General features: G+C 38.2%; 2 protein-coding genes across 2 annotated transcripts; both read right to left on the bottom strand.

The window, feature by feature from the left end:
* Positions 1-391: 391 nt before the first annotated feature.
* nup42 (nucleoporin 42) lies at positions 392-6,880 on the bottom strand. The gene is made up of 7 exons (XM_067505017.1): positions 6,595-6,880; positions 3,561-3,837; positions 2,415-2,503; positions 2,236-2,312; positions 1,926-2,012; positions 1,676-1,778; positions 392-1,406 (listed from the first exon to the last, which is right to left on the bottom strand). The coding sequence occupies exons 1-7, from the start codon at positions 6,755-6,757 to the stop codon at positions 877-879; spliced, it is 1,326 nt and encodes a 441-aa protein (XP_067361118.1). The 5' UTR covers positions 6,758-6,880; the 3' UTR covers positions 392-876.
* A 1,425-nt stretch (positions 6,881-8,305) lies between these two features.
* On the bottom strand, positions 8,306-14,078 carry LOC137102319 (gasdermin-E-like). Its single transcript, XM_067481712.1, has 10 exons — positions 13,833-14,078; positions 12,111-12,349; positions 11,738-11,930; positions 11,196-11,373; positions 10,815-10,935; positions 10,497-10,589; positions 9,823-9,938; positions 9,429-9,612; positions 9,259-9,329; positions 8,306-8,683 (listed from the first exon to the last, which is right to left on the bottom strand). Exons 2-10 carry the CDS (start codon positions 12,319-12,321, stop codon positions 8,456-8,458), a joined length of 1,395 nt encoding a protein of 464 aa, XP_067337813.1. The 5' UTR covers positions 12,322-12,349; positions 13,833-14,078; the 3' UTR covers positions 8,306-8,455.
* Between the last annotated feature and the right edge of the window lie 2,056 nt (positions 14,079-16,134).

Genomic DNA, 16,134 nt, shown 5'->3' with positions numbered 1-16,134 from the left:
ACACACACACAAGTCATCTGTGCAGTACTGAACTTTCCTCTACATTAGTGGCTGTTGGCCTATGAGCAGGTGTGGATAGCTGGTTTTGGACTGGTGGGCCTGGGGTTAGTTGACAATCAGAGTAAAAACAGAAAAGAGAACACACAAAGCCACAGCAATAGTCTCTTTTTTACCTCAAGGTAGTGCTGTGGCACAATGTTATGTAAATGTGACTAGTAGCGCTTTGTGCATCACTATAAATATTGTTTGAGTATGTGATCTACCACTCTCTCCTGGCTGATTTATGTCATTACAGCTCTGCCTATTTACAGTTCGCACCAAAAGCTAATTCTATTGTACTAGCATGAAGCATTTCATTGAATTTATTAGAAAGAGGACATAACGTCTGAACTGTATTTTGCAAATAAAATTTGCAAACAAATGTTTTAATGTCTTGCTGTCATATACAGTGTATGTACACATACTTCATGACATAACATTTTCAAATACATTGCTGGTCAGTTTATTGTCAGCATCTCAGCAGACTGTAAAAATCCTAACACTTTTACAGTATCCAAATTGTATAAGAATATATCATGAATTAGGAAATCCAATAATAGATGTGAGATCTATTATTTGAGAAATCATGTGAATATTTTTTTTTATTTTATCTCCAGTGCTTTATCTATATAATCTGGTATCTCTGTATTATTATAGGTGGTTAAATTAATTATTCATTTTTTTCAACATATAGCTTCACATATGTACTACAGCTATGTGAAGCTATATGTTGAAAAAAAATGAATAATTAATTTGGATTGGACAAAAGTTTAGTGCAAGAAAAAAAAATAAACATTCTCACTTTATATCAAAAGCTTTGCAAACTTTACCTATGTATTATACAACCAGCAAATCAGCTGGAGGAGGTTTTAAGGGAATCTGCCCAAGAGTGAACCTCTTAGCCTTGAACTGTATTAGTTCCTCTGGAGTCAATTTGCTCTCAGGGGAAAAAAGACTGTCTGCAGACCCAACTCCTGATGCAGATGTAGCGGCACTTGCCTGAGTCCCTCCACTTATCTGTCCAAATATACTGTTTCTTCCTGCTGCAGCAGGTGTTTCAGCCCCAAAACAGGTCTTGAATCCTGCTCCGGCATTTGTTGTAGAGGAGAAGCTGAACCCTGAGGCAGAGCTAAATCCTGAAGTGGCTGCAGGTTTGTTAGAGGTCAGGGCAGCGAATGAGAAGGTTGAAGCTGATGGGACAGAGGTGACTGCAGATGAAGAACCAAACCCAGCAGGAGGTTGTGAGGGAGCCGCTGGGACACTACCAAAACCTGTGGAAGATGATGATGCAGCCGGGGAACCAAACCCACCTCTTGGAGCTGCAAAGCTGAAACTGGTGGCCTGCACTGGTGCCGAAGTCCCAAAACCTGCATAGTCATAAAGATTTTAAATTGTATGGATTTTATTACTTGATGCTGTACATTGAGACTGTACATCAAAAAGCTTATCTAGCTTTGATTTGTTCCTTGACTTTACACTACAGTCACTTGACAAACCTCTCCAACCCCAAGGTAGTTATAGTTATACCATCTGTTCATGCACTATATTTTTAAAAGCACATTTAAAATTTTATTCAAAGAGTATAAGTTGGTATTAGGTGAACTATTACTGCAACAAAACAATACTTAATCTTCACCTTTACTTCCAAAGTCAGGTGTAGAGGATCCAAATCCAGGAGCAGTCGCAAAACCAAAACCACTTGAAGGCGCCTGAGGTGCTGGATTATTTATTTCTGTGAGCTACAAGAAAAGTTAAATAAAAATATTAAATAATAAAGTAAATAGAAAAACATTTTCACTGTATTTAAAAATACTAAACATAAAATTAGGACAGTCCTGTTAAAGTAAGTGTGTGTCTGTGTATGTGTGCGTATGCACGTTTCTCACCAAAGCAGCACTAGTAGCTGGATTCATAACCTTCAATTCCTGGACTCTGTTTCTCCACTGGGTGAGCAACCGATTGACACCAGTGATCTAAATACATGAAACAGATGCTTCTTAAGATCTTACACAATTAAGGGCTGCAATTCATTATTTAACACGTTACCAAACATTGATATAGATTCAAGATCACATGACAAAATTATTATACGTCCCCCTCATATCGCATTCTCTTAAGTTCCTTTGTGGCCAGATAACCAGAAATATTATGGCCAGAAATATTATGAATGACACTAGTGAGTCATACTAGACTTACATAACCCGGTAGATCTCCTACAGCTCTTGAGGTGTAGTATTCCCATCGGAGCTCTTCTGGAGAAAGATCTGTGAAGCCTGAAGAAAAAGAAAAAAAAGAAATCAAAGAACTTGATGATATATAGAACAGATAGGTCTGTGACAATAAATAATGCAATTAAAAATAATATAATTACAGACCAGATAAAGGGGTCTTCGTGCTGGAATAACATGAAAATTCCCATTGGCCTGAAATCTCCCAAATCTCCATGTCCATCTGAATGACTTCCCTGGGTCATCATGACACAGATTTAACATGAAATAGCTATTTATGGCAGATACACAATTATTTGAATGCATCACAGCCTTAAACCGTAAGTAAGACATCTTCACATATAAATGTATGACGGGTGCATTGGAGGAAAAAATTATTATAAAATAAAGAGACTCCCACACAGTCTCACTGAGACTGATTTATCAATTCACAACATTTTGGTCTCTTAGATCTTTATCAAGTATATGAAAAATATATTCATCAGTCCACAACCAACAACCAACCCCAAAACAAACTACAAGTCCAATCACAGAAACACAGTAGTCAAACAGTGAACAAGATCACCTTGACTAAACATGCTCATCTTGAGGGTTTAGTGCTAAGCAATTAACCATGTCAATTCATTTAGCAATTTCACATCAGTAGGTTAAGACCACATTATAGTTATCCTAACAAGTTCATTAGAATCTCAAAAATAGCATACACACTAAACTAAAGTTATAACCTATAATCAGTTTTAGAGAGGCTTCTCCAAAAAGTACTTATTCATTTGTTTTCTTTCTCAATCACAGGCTGCCCCCTGGAATGGACAAAATTTACAAAGCCATGCCAAAAAATTACAATCATACCCAAAGTTCCCTTCAAAATTTCATGATACCTACCCTGGACTGAATAGTAATCTACTTTAGTGAAGGTATACCACACTTTTCATATGCATATGGACATGGGAACAATGTAAATTACAATATTAGTAAATATCCCAAAAACGTCCCTTCTTTCAGGCAGTACGTCATGGATCCCACCTCTAACTGCCATTTTAACCCGTTTAATACCATAAAGAGAAAAGAGGCCATGTCATGTCTCATGTCATTAAAATGAGCTACCACTGGACACATTAGTACATATGTGAACTGATGTAACGCGTTTTTCATACACCTGATGAAGTTTAAGAGGCCAAATTTATTGAATTAATAAGTACTGCTGTACAAGCAAAGCAGTAAACTGAAAAATTTAGATTACATAATGCAGCACATCAAACAAACAAACAAATAAATAAACACAAGCAGACTCACAGTTTTTTGTCATCATTTTCATCACCAGCTGTTTCTCTTTGTCTTCCTCCCCTGTCAAATGTGTTTGGAGTACCAAGCATTGAAAATCTATTTGGACTGGTGACATTGAAGTCAGAACTCTTAACGTTATCTTTTCTCCCTCCGCCTCCTCTGCCCCAGTCGGCCCCCCCACTGTCTCTGTGGTCCCAGTCATCACTTCCACGAGGAGAGAAGGATGATGGCTGAACATAGCCTCCTTTTTGTTGGTTTGGATTCACCCAAACTCTGTTTCCAAACCCTGAAATCAATACACAAATAATACAGCACAACATAAGCTTCTTAGATACATTCAATGAAGTCTAGTATGACCCCTTAAAAAAGCTTTACCATCATGAAGTTTACATTGTTGAGCTGATATTAAAATGTATTTTTTCCACCTTAGTCATTTTGGAGACTATAATTTGTGATAATATTGAATTATCCTGCATAATACATAATGCTCCAACATTCCTTAATCCATTCACAGTAATGCTATCCTAATCTTTATTATTACTATTATTATCATTATCATCATCTTCTGTGAACGCAGGAACTTGTACACGATTTGATGACGACAACGATGACGCCGCCAACAACATTACATAATTGCCTTTGAAGTTTTTGCATTTGACGTCTCTAAGGCTAATTGGATTTGAAATGAACCTAACCAGCAGCAACATTTAGTTTTAGCTATTTCAGTGTAATCAGAGTGCATTTTCTTTTTGCAAATGCTTTTATTGTGAATTAATTCGCACCGTCTTCAAATAACATTAACATAACTGACTCAACTAAGCTAGCTAACTACAGCTAATTTCACCACTTAACGTTAGATTCATCTCCCATCCAGCGTGTTAATAAAAGGGAAATGAAAGTTGAATTTTGCCTTATAATGCAGTTAAAGTTGTGATGTTCAATGTTGTTAGTGGTTATGCCCCACAGGTAGGATGTGAGTTAGAAGAGAAGGAGAAAGTCTGGAGTGAGTTAGATGAAGTGATGCAGAGCATCCCCAGAGGTGAGAGAGTGGTGATTGGTGCAGATTTCAATGGACATGTAGTTGGAGGGAACAGAGGTGATGAGAATGTGATGGGAGATTTGGTCTTCAGGACAGGAACACAGAAGGACAGATAGTGGTAGAATTTGCAAAGAGGATGGAAATGGCTGTAGTGAACATTTTCTGCCAAAAGAGGCAGGAACATAGGGTAACATATAAGATCGGACGTAAAAGCACTCAGGTGGACTACATCTTGTGTAGACGTAATCTGAAAGAGACCAGTGACTGTAAAGTATTCGTGGGGGGGAGAATGCAGCCGGACAACACAGGATGGTCGTGTGTAAAATGACTCTGGTGGTTAGCTAAGAAGAAGTGGGAGACTGAGAGGACGGAAGAGAGTAGACAGTACAGGGAGATGCAGCGTAAGGTGAAGGTAGAGGTGCCAAAGGCCAAACAAAGAGCACTTGTATGCTAGGCTGGACACTAAAGAGGGAGAGGTGGATTTGTACAGGTTGGCCAGACTAAGACATAGACATGGGAAGGATGTGCAACAGGTAAGGGTGATTAAAAATAAGTATGGAAATTTATTGACAGGTGCCAGTAGTGTGATGGGAAGATGGAAGGAGTACTTTGAAGAGTTGATGAATGAGGAAAATGAAAGTTAACAAAGAGTAGAAGAGGTGACTGGTGTGGAGCAGGAAGTTGCAAAGATTGGTAAGAGTGAACTGAGGAAGACGTTGAAGAAAATGAAGAGTGGAAAGGCAGTTTGTCCTGATGACATACCTGTGGAGGTATGAAAGTGTCTAGGAGAGGTGGCAGTAGAGTTTGACTAGTTTCTTTAACAAGATCTTGGAGAGTGAGAGGATGCACGAGGACTGGAGGAGAAGTGCACTGGTGCCAATTTTTAAAAACAAGCGAGATGTGCAGAGGTGTGGCAACTACAGAGGAATAAAGCTGATGAGCTAAACAGTGAAGTTGCGGGAAATAGTAGTGGAAGCTAGGCTAAGGGCAGAGGTGAGCATTTGTGAGCAGCAATATGGTTTCATGTCTAGAAAGAGTCCAACAGATGCAGTATTTGCTTTGAGGATGCTGATGGAGAAGTACAGAGAAAGTCATAGGGAGTTGCATTGGGTCTTCGCAGATTTAGAGAAAACATATGACAGGGTGCCGAGAGAGGAGCTGTGGTATTGTATGAGGACATCTGGAGTGGCAGAGAAGTATGTTAGAGTGGTGCAGGACATGTATGAGAGCTGTAAGACCATGGTGAGGTGGGCTGCAGGTGTGACAGAGGAGTTCAAGGTGGAGGTTGGTCTGCATCAAGGATCAGCTCTGAGCCCCTTCTTATTTGCTCTGGTGATGGACAGGCTGACAGATGAGGTTAGACAGGAATCTCCGTGGAATATTATGTCTGCGGGTGACATTGTGATTTGTAGTGAGAGCGGAGAGCAGGTGGAGGAAAATCTACAGAGATGGAGGTCTGCTCTGGAAAACAGAGGAATGAAGCTTAGCCACAGTAAGACAGAATACATGTGTGTGAAAGAGAGGGACCCAGGTGGAACGGTGAGGTTACAGGGAGTAGAGGTGAAGAAGGTAGCAGAGCTTAAGATGTTGAGGTTCTCTTTGGGAGTGACGAGGATGGACAGGATCAGGAATGAGGACATCAGAGGGACAGCTCATGTTAGATGTTTTGGAGATAAAGTCAGAGGCCAGATTGAAGTGGTTTGGACGTGTTCAGAGGAGAGACAGTGAATATATCGGTAGAAAGATGCTGAGGTTGGAGCTGCCAGGCAGGAGGTCTAGAGGAAGACCAAAGAGGAGATTTATGGATGTAGTGAGAGAGGACATGAAGTTATTTGATGTGAGAAAAGAGGAAGCAGATGACAGGGTTAGATGGAGGCACATGATTCGATGTGTTCCCTGAAAGGGAACAGTCGAAAGGAAAAGAACAACGCAGTTAAACAACGTCTTTTCTATTAAAAACAACAATTAACAGAAACACTTTTCTTTTTTCGTTAGTTACCTTACCTCCACCACCACCTCCTCCACCTCTGGGCTGCTGCCGATCTGAAGAGCGGTTGTAGTTGTTATGTCCTCCACCACTTCCTCTGTTTCCTCCCCTCGGGTGCTCATTCCAACATTTTTCGCCATAACGACAACGTCCCTGAAGGAAAAAATTGCATACTGTCATTTTCACACGGCGCTGGTTGTAACACAATTACTGTTTTTTTCTCGAGGATCCTGACTTTCACCACGTCTCGTTAATGCTTTGGTACAAGTATTGCAGTCGCAGGAGTTTGACGTCATAGTTGGCCGTTTCAAATAACAGCGACAACACCGATCTTGAATACATTTTTTTAACAAATCTTTATTTATAAAAACCTCTTACAATGTCTAAAACTATAATATATTAACATGAAGTTATAACAAACATACATAAAATGTAAATTTTGTACAGACCAGGGTAACCTAGAGTCCATTACGATCAAGTTTATTGATCAATTTCAAACTTAATAAAATTCATTCAAAATATTAAAGCTTTATAGCTTTTCTTTTGTTGACATCTTTGATAAAGGTGTTATAGTGTTTTCAGTTCCACAATAAATCAATGGTTTTAAATTTAGATGATGAATTTCCTTCTGTCAAAATATTGCATATCTATCTAGTATGAGTTAGAATACACACAGCAAAAAAACAAGTGAAAGGTATTTTCTTTGTGTGTTACAAAAGTCCCAATAATAATAATAATAATAATAATAATAATAATAATAATAATAATAATAATAATAATAATAAATGTTTAACTTAAGACTTTTTTCAATATCTCTTTAGTAGCAACATGTAAAACCTTAAAACATATTTCTTTAACATCATTACTGATACATTATTCATGTTGGATACTAAAATCTTTTTTCAAATGTATATAACCCATGATGGAAGACCAAACGAATCTTACTGCAGGAACTGTTGCATAGGTCAAAGTGTTTCTTGTGTGTCTGTCATTGCATCGTTTATTCCTTATATCAATATCTCCAACTAAAATGCACATTGTGCTTCCACTATTAGCTTTGCTGCAATTAAAAAATATTCTTTAAAACCTGATGAGAACCAGAGGGAATTGCATCCAAAACAATAGCATAATGATCTTATGTTGAATTAAAAAAAAAAAACCACCTTGCATGCTTGTTTACGCCACTTTGGCGTAAACATTCAGTTTGTGTTAGCCACTCCGGCAACATTTATGTGATAATGTTTCCATTTGGCATCAGTTCAATGTTTTTCCCCTGTTAAGCAACTAATGAATCCATAAGCAGTTAAGCAACTAATGAACCCATCCACACACATCCTGACCTTCATGCATCACTTGTGATCTGTTCAGTAGCAGACAGTGCATAACAGCATTCCTTTGAGGGATCATACTATTTGTTCCTAGGTACTAGCTAACAACGATCACTAGGTGTCAGAAGACACACTAGACAGCAGCTGGCTGTAACTTAGGCAATAAAATAGAAGATCAAAAAATTAATGCATCAGTGTCAATAGAAAAAGAACAGAAGAAAGAGAAAGCCTCACAATTCCTCACAAATAAATTTCTTTGATGATATTCAATAAAGTTGAATAGTTTTTTATTTCATACTATTCATTTTATACAGACAAAGTCCATGCAATATAAAAAAAGCTTAAATTGCTATAAATTTTAACACAGACAAACACTGAACATGATTGAAAATTAGTGCAAAATATACAAATATTAGATAGAGTATTGTGGTTAAAACTTGAAAGAACTGCATAAGGTTCCCTCTGAAAAATGAGAGTATTGCAATTATTGTTTAGGGGATTGTTTAATCCCCTGGTAGCTATAGATTAAATCACTGTTTAATCATGTATTTTAGGCTTTACACAGCAAGCACAATCCATGAATGCTGAGATGGAGAAGCAAAGGGAAAAATCCTGCATTCTTTTCTGTAACCCACCACAGCCTGTCAGTGTCTCTCTTTAGCATCACACTGGAGGAGCTCAGCAGCTGTTCTGCCAGTTTGAAAGTGTGGTTGTCCTGCAGCAGGTTGGGGAGACAGTGTATGGAGAGGGGCGTTCTGCTTACGTTGAACGAGTGAATCTGGTGAAATAAATTGATCAACATACAAATACATATTTAAACATGTGAATATAGATAGCAATGCTTTAATTTAAAAGGACAGTGACAATTTAGAAAATATGCTTATGTGTTATTTTCCCAAGTGTGACTGAGATCAGAAAACCAGTATCTTTCTTATGTGTGCATATTAAATATAAAGCTACACCCAGCAGCCAGGTATCTTACCTTAGCACCTAGACTAGAAATGATGGGGGATTTGGAGTCCAGGGGTGAGCATTAGAGATACTAGTAAATGCTGCTTCTCCTTTCTGCTAAACTAAACTATTTGACTGCTGGTTGCATTTTTGTGTTTGAAACAAGTATTAGTTTTATTAATCTCCTCACCTAACTCTAAGCAAAAGAGCCAACAAGCCTAAAATATTAAACATTTATTTTAAAACAAATGAGACAAAAATGCCAAATGTTGATTCTGTGACTTGTTATGCTGCACAATTTAAATGTTTTATAATTATATTCCTAAATAATTCACCTTTTGCAAAGATTGAGTCAATCATCAACAATGTCAAGATGTGCACTAAATAAAATAGTTAACTAACCAGCGTGTCTAAGGCTTCCAAAAAATCAGGACAGGTCTCACTCAGGAGGCTCAGTGCTTCATCAGTCAACTCTACAAGAACAATACACATAACAAGGTTAAAGCCTAGACATTGATTTCTAGAGGACTACCTTCCGCTGCTTACCAAACTGATCAGGAGTTCTCCCTTACCATCCAAGGCACTGACCAACAGCTGAATTGCCATTAGGTTAGCAGGGCTGGAAGATTGACTGTCATCTGTGGGACAATCTGGGTTGATTTGATCCAGTATGGCTGAAACTAATTGTCTTTGACTGTCCGAGAGCTCCTCATAAATGGCCATATTGGGTGATTTACCACTACACAAATCCTCCAGCTACCAGAGAGAAGGGTATCAGAGAAGAGGGGAAATGGGGAAAACAGGAAAAAGTTTGTTTAAACTTGCACAGAAAAGCCAGGGATCTTTGCCTGAAAATACATTTTTAGGAATGAATATACACTGGTTATGGAACAGCTTTGTTTTGGCCAGTGGTCACCCAAAACCTGTGGTGTATTGATGTTGGGGTGAAACCATGATGTCACTCACCACACATTGCAGACATGACAGAGCAGGTCTGTCCCTCATTGTCTCCTGGAGCCTCTTGAACAATTGAGTTGACTGAGGAAGTTCAGCTAGCTCAGACAGCTCCATCCCCAGTGGTCCTGTAAGATGGGTTTTAAGATGAAGCTACACTGACACACGTTCATTTTTATAACTTTAGTTATTCTCCAAAAGGCAAAATGATGCAAATCCAACTCTAGATGCAGATTCATTCAACAAGTTTTATTATTAAAATTAAGCATGTAGTGGAGTGTTTAACTTTGTTGGGGGTTGTTCTCTTTTGAAATGTCTTATTTTATGCTTTCACCGAGGAGCAAATAATATGTCAGTTCATATGTGAATGTATTTATTGGAAAGTTTGTGCTGGAAATCTGAGAATGTAAAACATCAGAATGTAAAGTGATGTACTGTATCCATTGCTGGTCGGTTTTTGATCTGTTAATATGTGAAAATATCATCTATCAACTTTTCATAGAATCAAATGTCATCTGTGTGTGGGCAAAAAGGGAACATACTACATTTCTATTCATTTCTGTCACTGTGTTTAAGTTCCTCATCACACGTCTTTATTATGAACAGGTAAATATGGCAAGATATGTAAATTAATGTGCCAACAAACCAATCTGCATTTCAGCTCTGGAAACTTCTCTTGCACTTACCATCAACCACATTTAAGGAATTACAGGACGGCCAGGGTGTTACAGGCAAGTCTGCCTCAAAGCCTCCTATTGTTCCAGGTTGTAGACATATACCTAAAATACACACAGAGAAGAAACTATTGATGCAATTCAACAAACATAGAAAATGTAAGAATAACTTCCAACCAGCTTCATTACTCTAATTCCATTAAATGTTTTTTTTTTATTGGTCCTAACCAAGCTTCAAATATAAGCATGCACGCGCACACACACACACACACACACACACACACACACACACACACACACACACACACACACACACATATACACACTCACCATACTGTCCATTTCTTTTAATCTCCAGTTCCAAAATGCTGTAAGCAATGACTGTACCAGAAGGGATCTCCAAGGAAACATCAATGTCCCTTTCAATGTTGTTTCTGTTCTTCAAACACACCTAAGATTATACATATAAACATACACACAAGTATAAAGAACTTGTGGACAATTTGCTACTGGATGCTATATATTTTTGGATTGAAAATTAATTAATTAATTTTAATACTTAAACAGAATTCAAACAAACTACTTTACAACACAATATATATTCAGGGTTTTGCCAAGAAAAGTAATCAAACAACTATACATTCATTGATGTAAAAATGAATTTGAAAAAATTTCTCCTGAAACAAAGACTCTCAATCCAATCTCAACCACCTCAAGAGAGCTCCCCAGTATGTCCACCAGCCCGAGCACCCCCTCTAAGGCGCGAATCTTCTTTTTTGACTGCGTCACAGAGCAGGTTTCAGTAGTGAGGATCCTTTCCTTCACCACTGCCAGCACTTCATCCTCTTTCTTCAGCTGCTGCACCAACATGTGATGCATGTTCACCTGCCTGGAGAAAAGACGAATAGGTCTTATTCTACAACGGGGCACACAGTGGTTCATTTGAATTTCTCTAGCTTGACATACATGGCTGAGATGTATCACTTAGCTAGGAGTGCATTCACATGAACAGACAGCCAATCACATGAAACATGTACATATCCAATACAGTGTATAAAAGTAAGATGATTCTACTGATAGCTGTAAGTTTGGTGACTTTGCAACACTGGTCTGAGGTGTCAAGAGTCTGATGTCTAACTACATTTTAGACTGTTTATCTCATCAATAATTAAGTCATCATCCTGTCACCTGCTTCTGAGTAGCTGCAGTGAATAAACAGTTTTATTTATTATTAAAACCAAAAATTATGTAACCTGTCTGTGGAATCACGTAAAAGCATCTTCACGTCCAGTTCCTCTTTCTTCAGTCTGCCAAAACATGACTGGAGCTTGGTAGTGCCCTGCCCCACCACTTTGACACTGAAAGAGCTAGCCTGGGTGCCCAGCTTCCCAGACAGTTTGTCTCCATACGTCCCTTCATATGTAAGAAATTCTGTTTCGCACACTCCTGACAACACATGGGGGGGTAGAATATACTGTATTTAGAATAAGTGTGTGAAGAAAAGGGTGCATTCACTTAGAAAACATTGAATAATATGAATAATATGTCATACAAAGACATAAAATATTTCATTAACATCTAGTTTGGATGCGTTTATTTTTACACAGCCTGTGCATGCACACATACCCGGAGAGAGCACTTTATCCCCAAGCAACAAGTCGCTAAGGATGAAATCTGTTGGTTGGTACTTGGGCCTTTGCCAAACCCAGAAGCGGTTGCGTTTGACAACCAGAGCCATAGGAACCAGCTTGTGGGAGTCATTTACGCGGGACACATGGATGAGGCTTCCTTCAGGATCCACCTGATGAACAAAGTTGGCAGTGGCCTTGGAAAACATAGCTTCAGCAGAAGAGGACTGGAGGCAGCTGGAAAAGAGAGACTTTTCAGGCTTCAATCTGACCATATTATGGCCACTTGAAGGCGCCTAGAGAAAAGACTACATTTCATTTACATTTAGTCATTTAGCAGACGCTTTTATCCAAAGCAACTTACAAGTGAGGAACAAAGAAAGCAAAAAACACGTTTACATTTCACAAGATGCAAGTGCAAGAAAGATCAGAAAAGTAGTTTTTATTGTTTGTTTGTTTGTTTGTTTGTTTTTTAAATAGACTTAAGTGCATAGGAAGATGTGGAAGAGTTCTGATGTGAAGACTAGAGCTCTGATGTGCTTCTGTTTAGCTACAAAACCACTAATTAGCAGGTACATCAGCAGTTGATTTCCTGCTGGGGTTCTCCCCAGTTTTCCTCTCTTGACAATGGTTATCTAAGATTGAGAATTTGCGGTAAAGCTAAGAAACTGTGTTGGTGTATATGACTTGCATGTAACCCCTCATGATATTCCTCAGTATCCTGTCATGAACAGAAAGGAAGTCCCCTGCATGTTGCTAACATATAAATGTAAACATGAACGTACATATGCAAACACAGACACACCCTGGCTTTGCCTGAGCTTTCATATTCTAAATATTTAATGTATTTAGGCAGAAAGTGGGAAATCAGAAGAAAGTTTGGGTTGTATCCTTGTCGATTTGAGCAATATTAGAGAGTAACAAATGAAGTTGGCTGAGGGACTGGGAAAGGAGCCAGTGAAGAGATAAAAGTATAAATGGTTAAGAGCTCTCGCAGGATTTTCCCTTGTAGAAACACACCACGTGACCTTATGAGAGCGAAAAGTTTCACTTTAAGTGGCGTCAGTGTGTTCAGTAATTTGCTCTGACTTATTAAAGAGTTATCGCCCAACAGCTTGGACAGTTTGGACCTTTTCTAACCCAAAACTTAACTTCCAAACTCAAATGAACTGTATCTAAACCGTTATGTGGCTAATCTGGAGTCTGGAAAAAGAAGGTAGCCTTACATAAATGCTAAACTTTAACATGAGGAAACGTTTCCCAAAAATAAAAAAACAAATAGTAGTTATAGTTAATAATAGTTAATACATGGCAAAACATTTAACCAAACCTTGTTTAATGTGACAAAACTATCTGTGCAGTTTCCTAAACTTATTAAAATGTAGTATAAAAAAGATATACCCAAAAGTAGAATATTCTAATTGATATCATGGGTTTGTTAAACCGTTGTTTAGTATAAATGTCAATGGCTAAGTAGGTTTTCCCTTTTTCTTCTTCTTCTTAAGAAGTTCTCGTGTAGCGCACCACGCTGCACTGTGCGCGCGGACATGGTCCGGTCAATGACGTCTGAGCGAATTGTGGAGAGTGTGGAATGTGTGAAAATTCAAATTACAAACCCCACAAACCATATTGGATAACTCGTCCTTTTACTGCTCTTCTGCCAACAAAAACGACTATTACTCAAAGATTAAAAAAACAAACAAACAAATGTGTCCCTTACCTCACATAGGCGTAATAGTAAGTCTACAGGTGGAGACCTCGTTTCTGTTCGCCTGCAACTCCTAGAATGTCACCGATGCGTGAAAGTTGTCTAAACAATGACTAAAATATTCCCCTGGACCAATGGCACGTTCAGCCGGGCTGCTATAAAGCCACTGTTAAGTAAGAGCGAGGAGGATTGTAAAGAAAATCCCTAACAGCCAAACTGTTAAGTCGGAGCTGTGAGAAGGATGGACGGTAAAGTAGTTCGCACTTCGGTAGTGATGAAGTACTTCTCCTCCCACCCTCATTGAAATCTTAAAACTGGTAACATGTGCGCTGGTATTTGTATGAGTTATCTTGGTTGAATAACAGGAAATCAAGTGTGAAAATCGATCCATGTGATTCATTTATACACCACACTGCTGGATCTGCTAATAAATAAAACCCTAACCCACTTAAATATCACAAGTAACCAGTTTTCACTGGTCTTTTTTCTTTGTGTATGTAGATTCTTGTTGATTTGTATTTAAGGATTGTAATATAATGTTACCAGCTGGATAGTGATAAAGCAGAAGTATATCATAACACAAAGTAGGAATACACAAGTAAAAATAAAGTACTGTACCTCCAAATGTGTGTGTAAATGTAAAACGGACTTAGTGCTTTTCTACTTTAGCAGCACAAAGCATATGGTGTTGTCATTTACTTACTCCATAATGTAGTCCTCCATCTGGTAGTGTGCTATACTGACTGTAGCCCTCTGGTAAGGGATACCGAAGGAGTCACTTTAAATGAGAAAGTTCTCAAGCATGCCCCCCCCCTGTAAGTGATGCACTGTGATGCATTGAGTTATTAAAATATTATGGATTTGAATATGGATTTGAATGGAATTTATTTTAGTTGTTCATTTTACTGCAAAGACGATCAAAAAGTAGTTTAGTTTCAATTTCTTTGTATTTATATTTATTCTGGTTATATCTTAATTTTAAAGTACTTATTAACTTTAGATGTGGAGTGGAAATTAATGTCGTATGAAATCAGCTTTGATTATATCATGGCCATGTAAAATTCTGGATTTATATCTGCGTCAATGAAAATCCCGAGGATGAATCTAGTCAGGAAAGATGACCTGTTAGAGTGAATGGGAACTGGGTCTGCACATGGCATCAGATGAGCCTGATGGTGGACAAACTCAACTCACCTTCTCACAGTGTTGCTCCAGTTTGTGAGGTGGGAAGACAAACTGCTTTTATTTTGAAAACATATTATTCCCACTTTTGCTTGAGATAGCCCGCAAACTCAATCATGCTGTTGTGGTTCGGTTTGTCTTGCAGAAAAAAACAATTCCTTCCCCGAAAAAGGTGTTGTCTGTCTGTTGCTCTAAAACCTTAATACATCCTTTAACATTCATGATGCCATATGGATTATTGCCCCCCACAGCACCACACATGCTGGCTTTTGAACTGTGCTATGACGACATCAAATGGTCCCTCTCCTCTTTATAATCAACAGGATGCAGTATATGATTTTAAAATAGAATTTCGAATTTTGGCTTATCACACCACAGACCACAAAAATAAGCTCAGTCCAGAGATGGGGGCAGCAATTCTGGATAATGTTTATATGGGTCTCTCTCTTTGCATAGGAGACTTGGACTCACCTCTTTTTATCCCCAATAATGATACTGACTTAATTAACCTAACAACAGGTGCTGGTAATATAATTAGAATGAACATGAAAAGTATGAGCATGTACAGCACTCAATATACAAGTTTCACTTCTTGAATGGAATTAGTGAAATAAATCAACTTTGTGAAGATATTCTAATTATATGACCAGCACTGGTAGTTGTGAGATGTTCCAACAGCATTAAACAACTTTTCCAGTCTTTAGTTGGCTCTATCCAAACAAGATGTTTTGCTAGGATCAAATTTAAATGAACATAATGTTAAAAAAACAAAAAACAAAACACCTTTATATTTCTCATGTTGCCTTTGTATTATTTATGATCAAAATAGGTTTTGAAAAGATTTTCAGTTCACTGCATTTACATTTTTACAGCTTTAAAATTAAATAAAACAGTATACATATAATTTTTTATTGTTATTAATATATTCATTTTCCTTCCTCAGCCACTGCTGTGCTGCATCGAGGGGGTGCAAAGTGCAGCACCTCCACCAGCTGGCAGACATCATGGGGGAGGATCAGATCATGGCTGCAGGGAAAACTGTAACAAAGCATTTCTTACGTGCCGTCAATAAGACGTTGGTCAGTAATGCACCAGAAGTCAGATGGGTTTCCAGATGTCGTGTTATCTTGTG

Source organism: Channa argus, chromosome 1 (assembly GCF_033026475.1).
Source record: "Channa argus isolate prfri chromosome 1, Channa argus male v1.0, whole genome shotgun sequence".
Lineage (NCBI taxonomy): Eukaryota > Metazoa > Chordata > Actinopteri > Anabantiformes > Channidae > Channa > Channa argus.
Note: the sequence above shows the minus strand (reverse complement) of the source record. Positions and strands in the feature narration are given on the sequence as shown.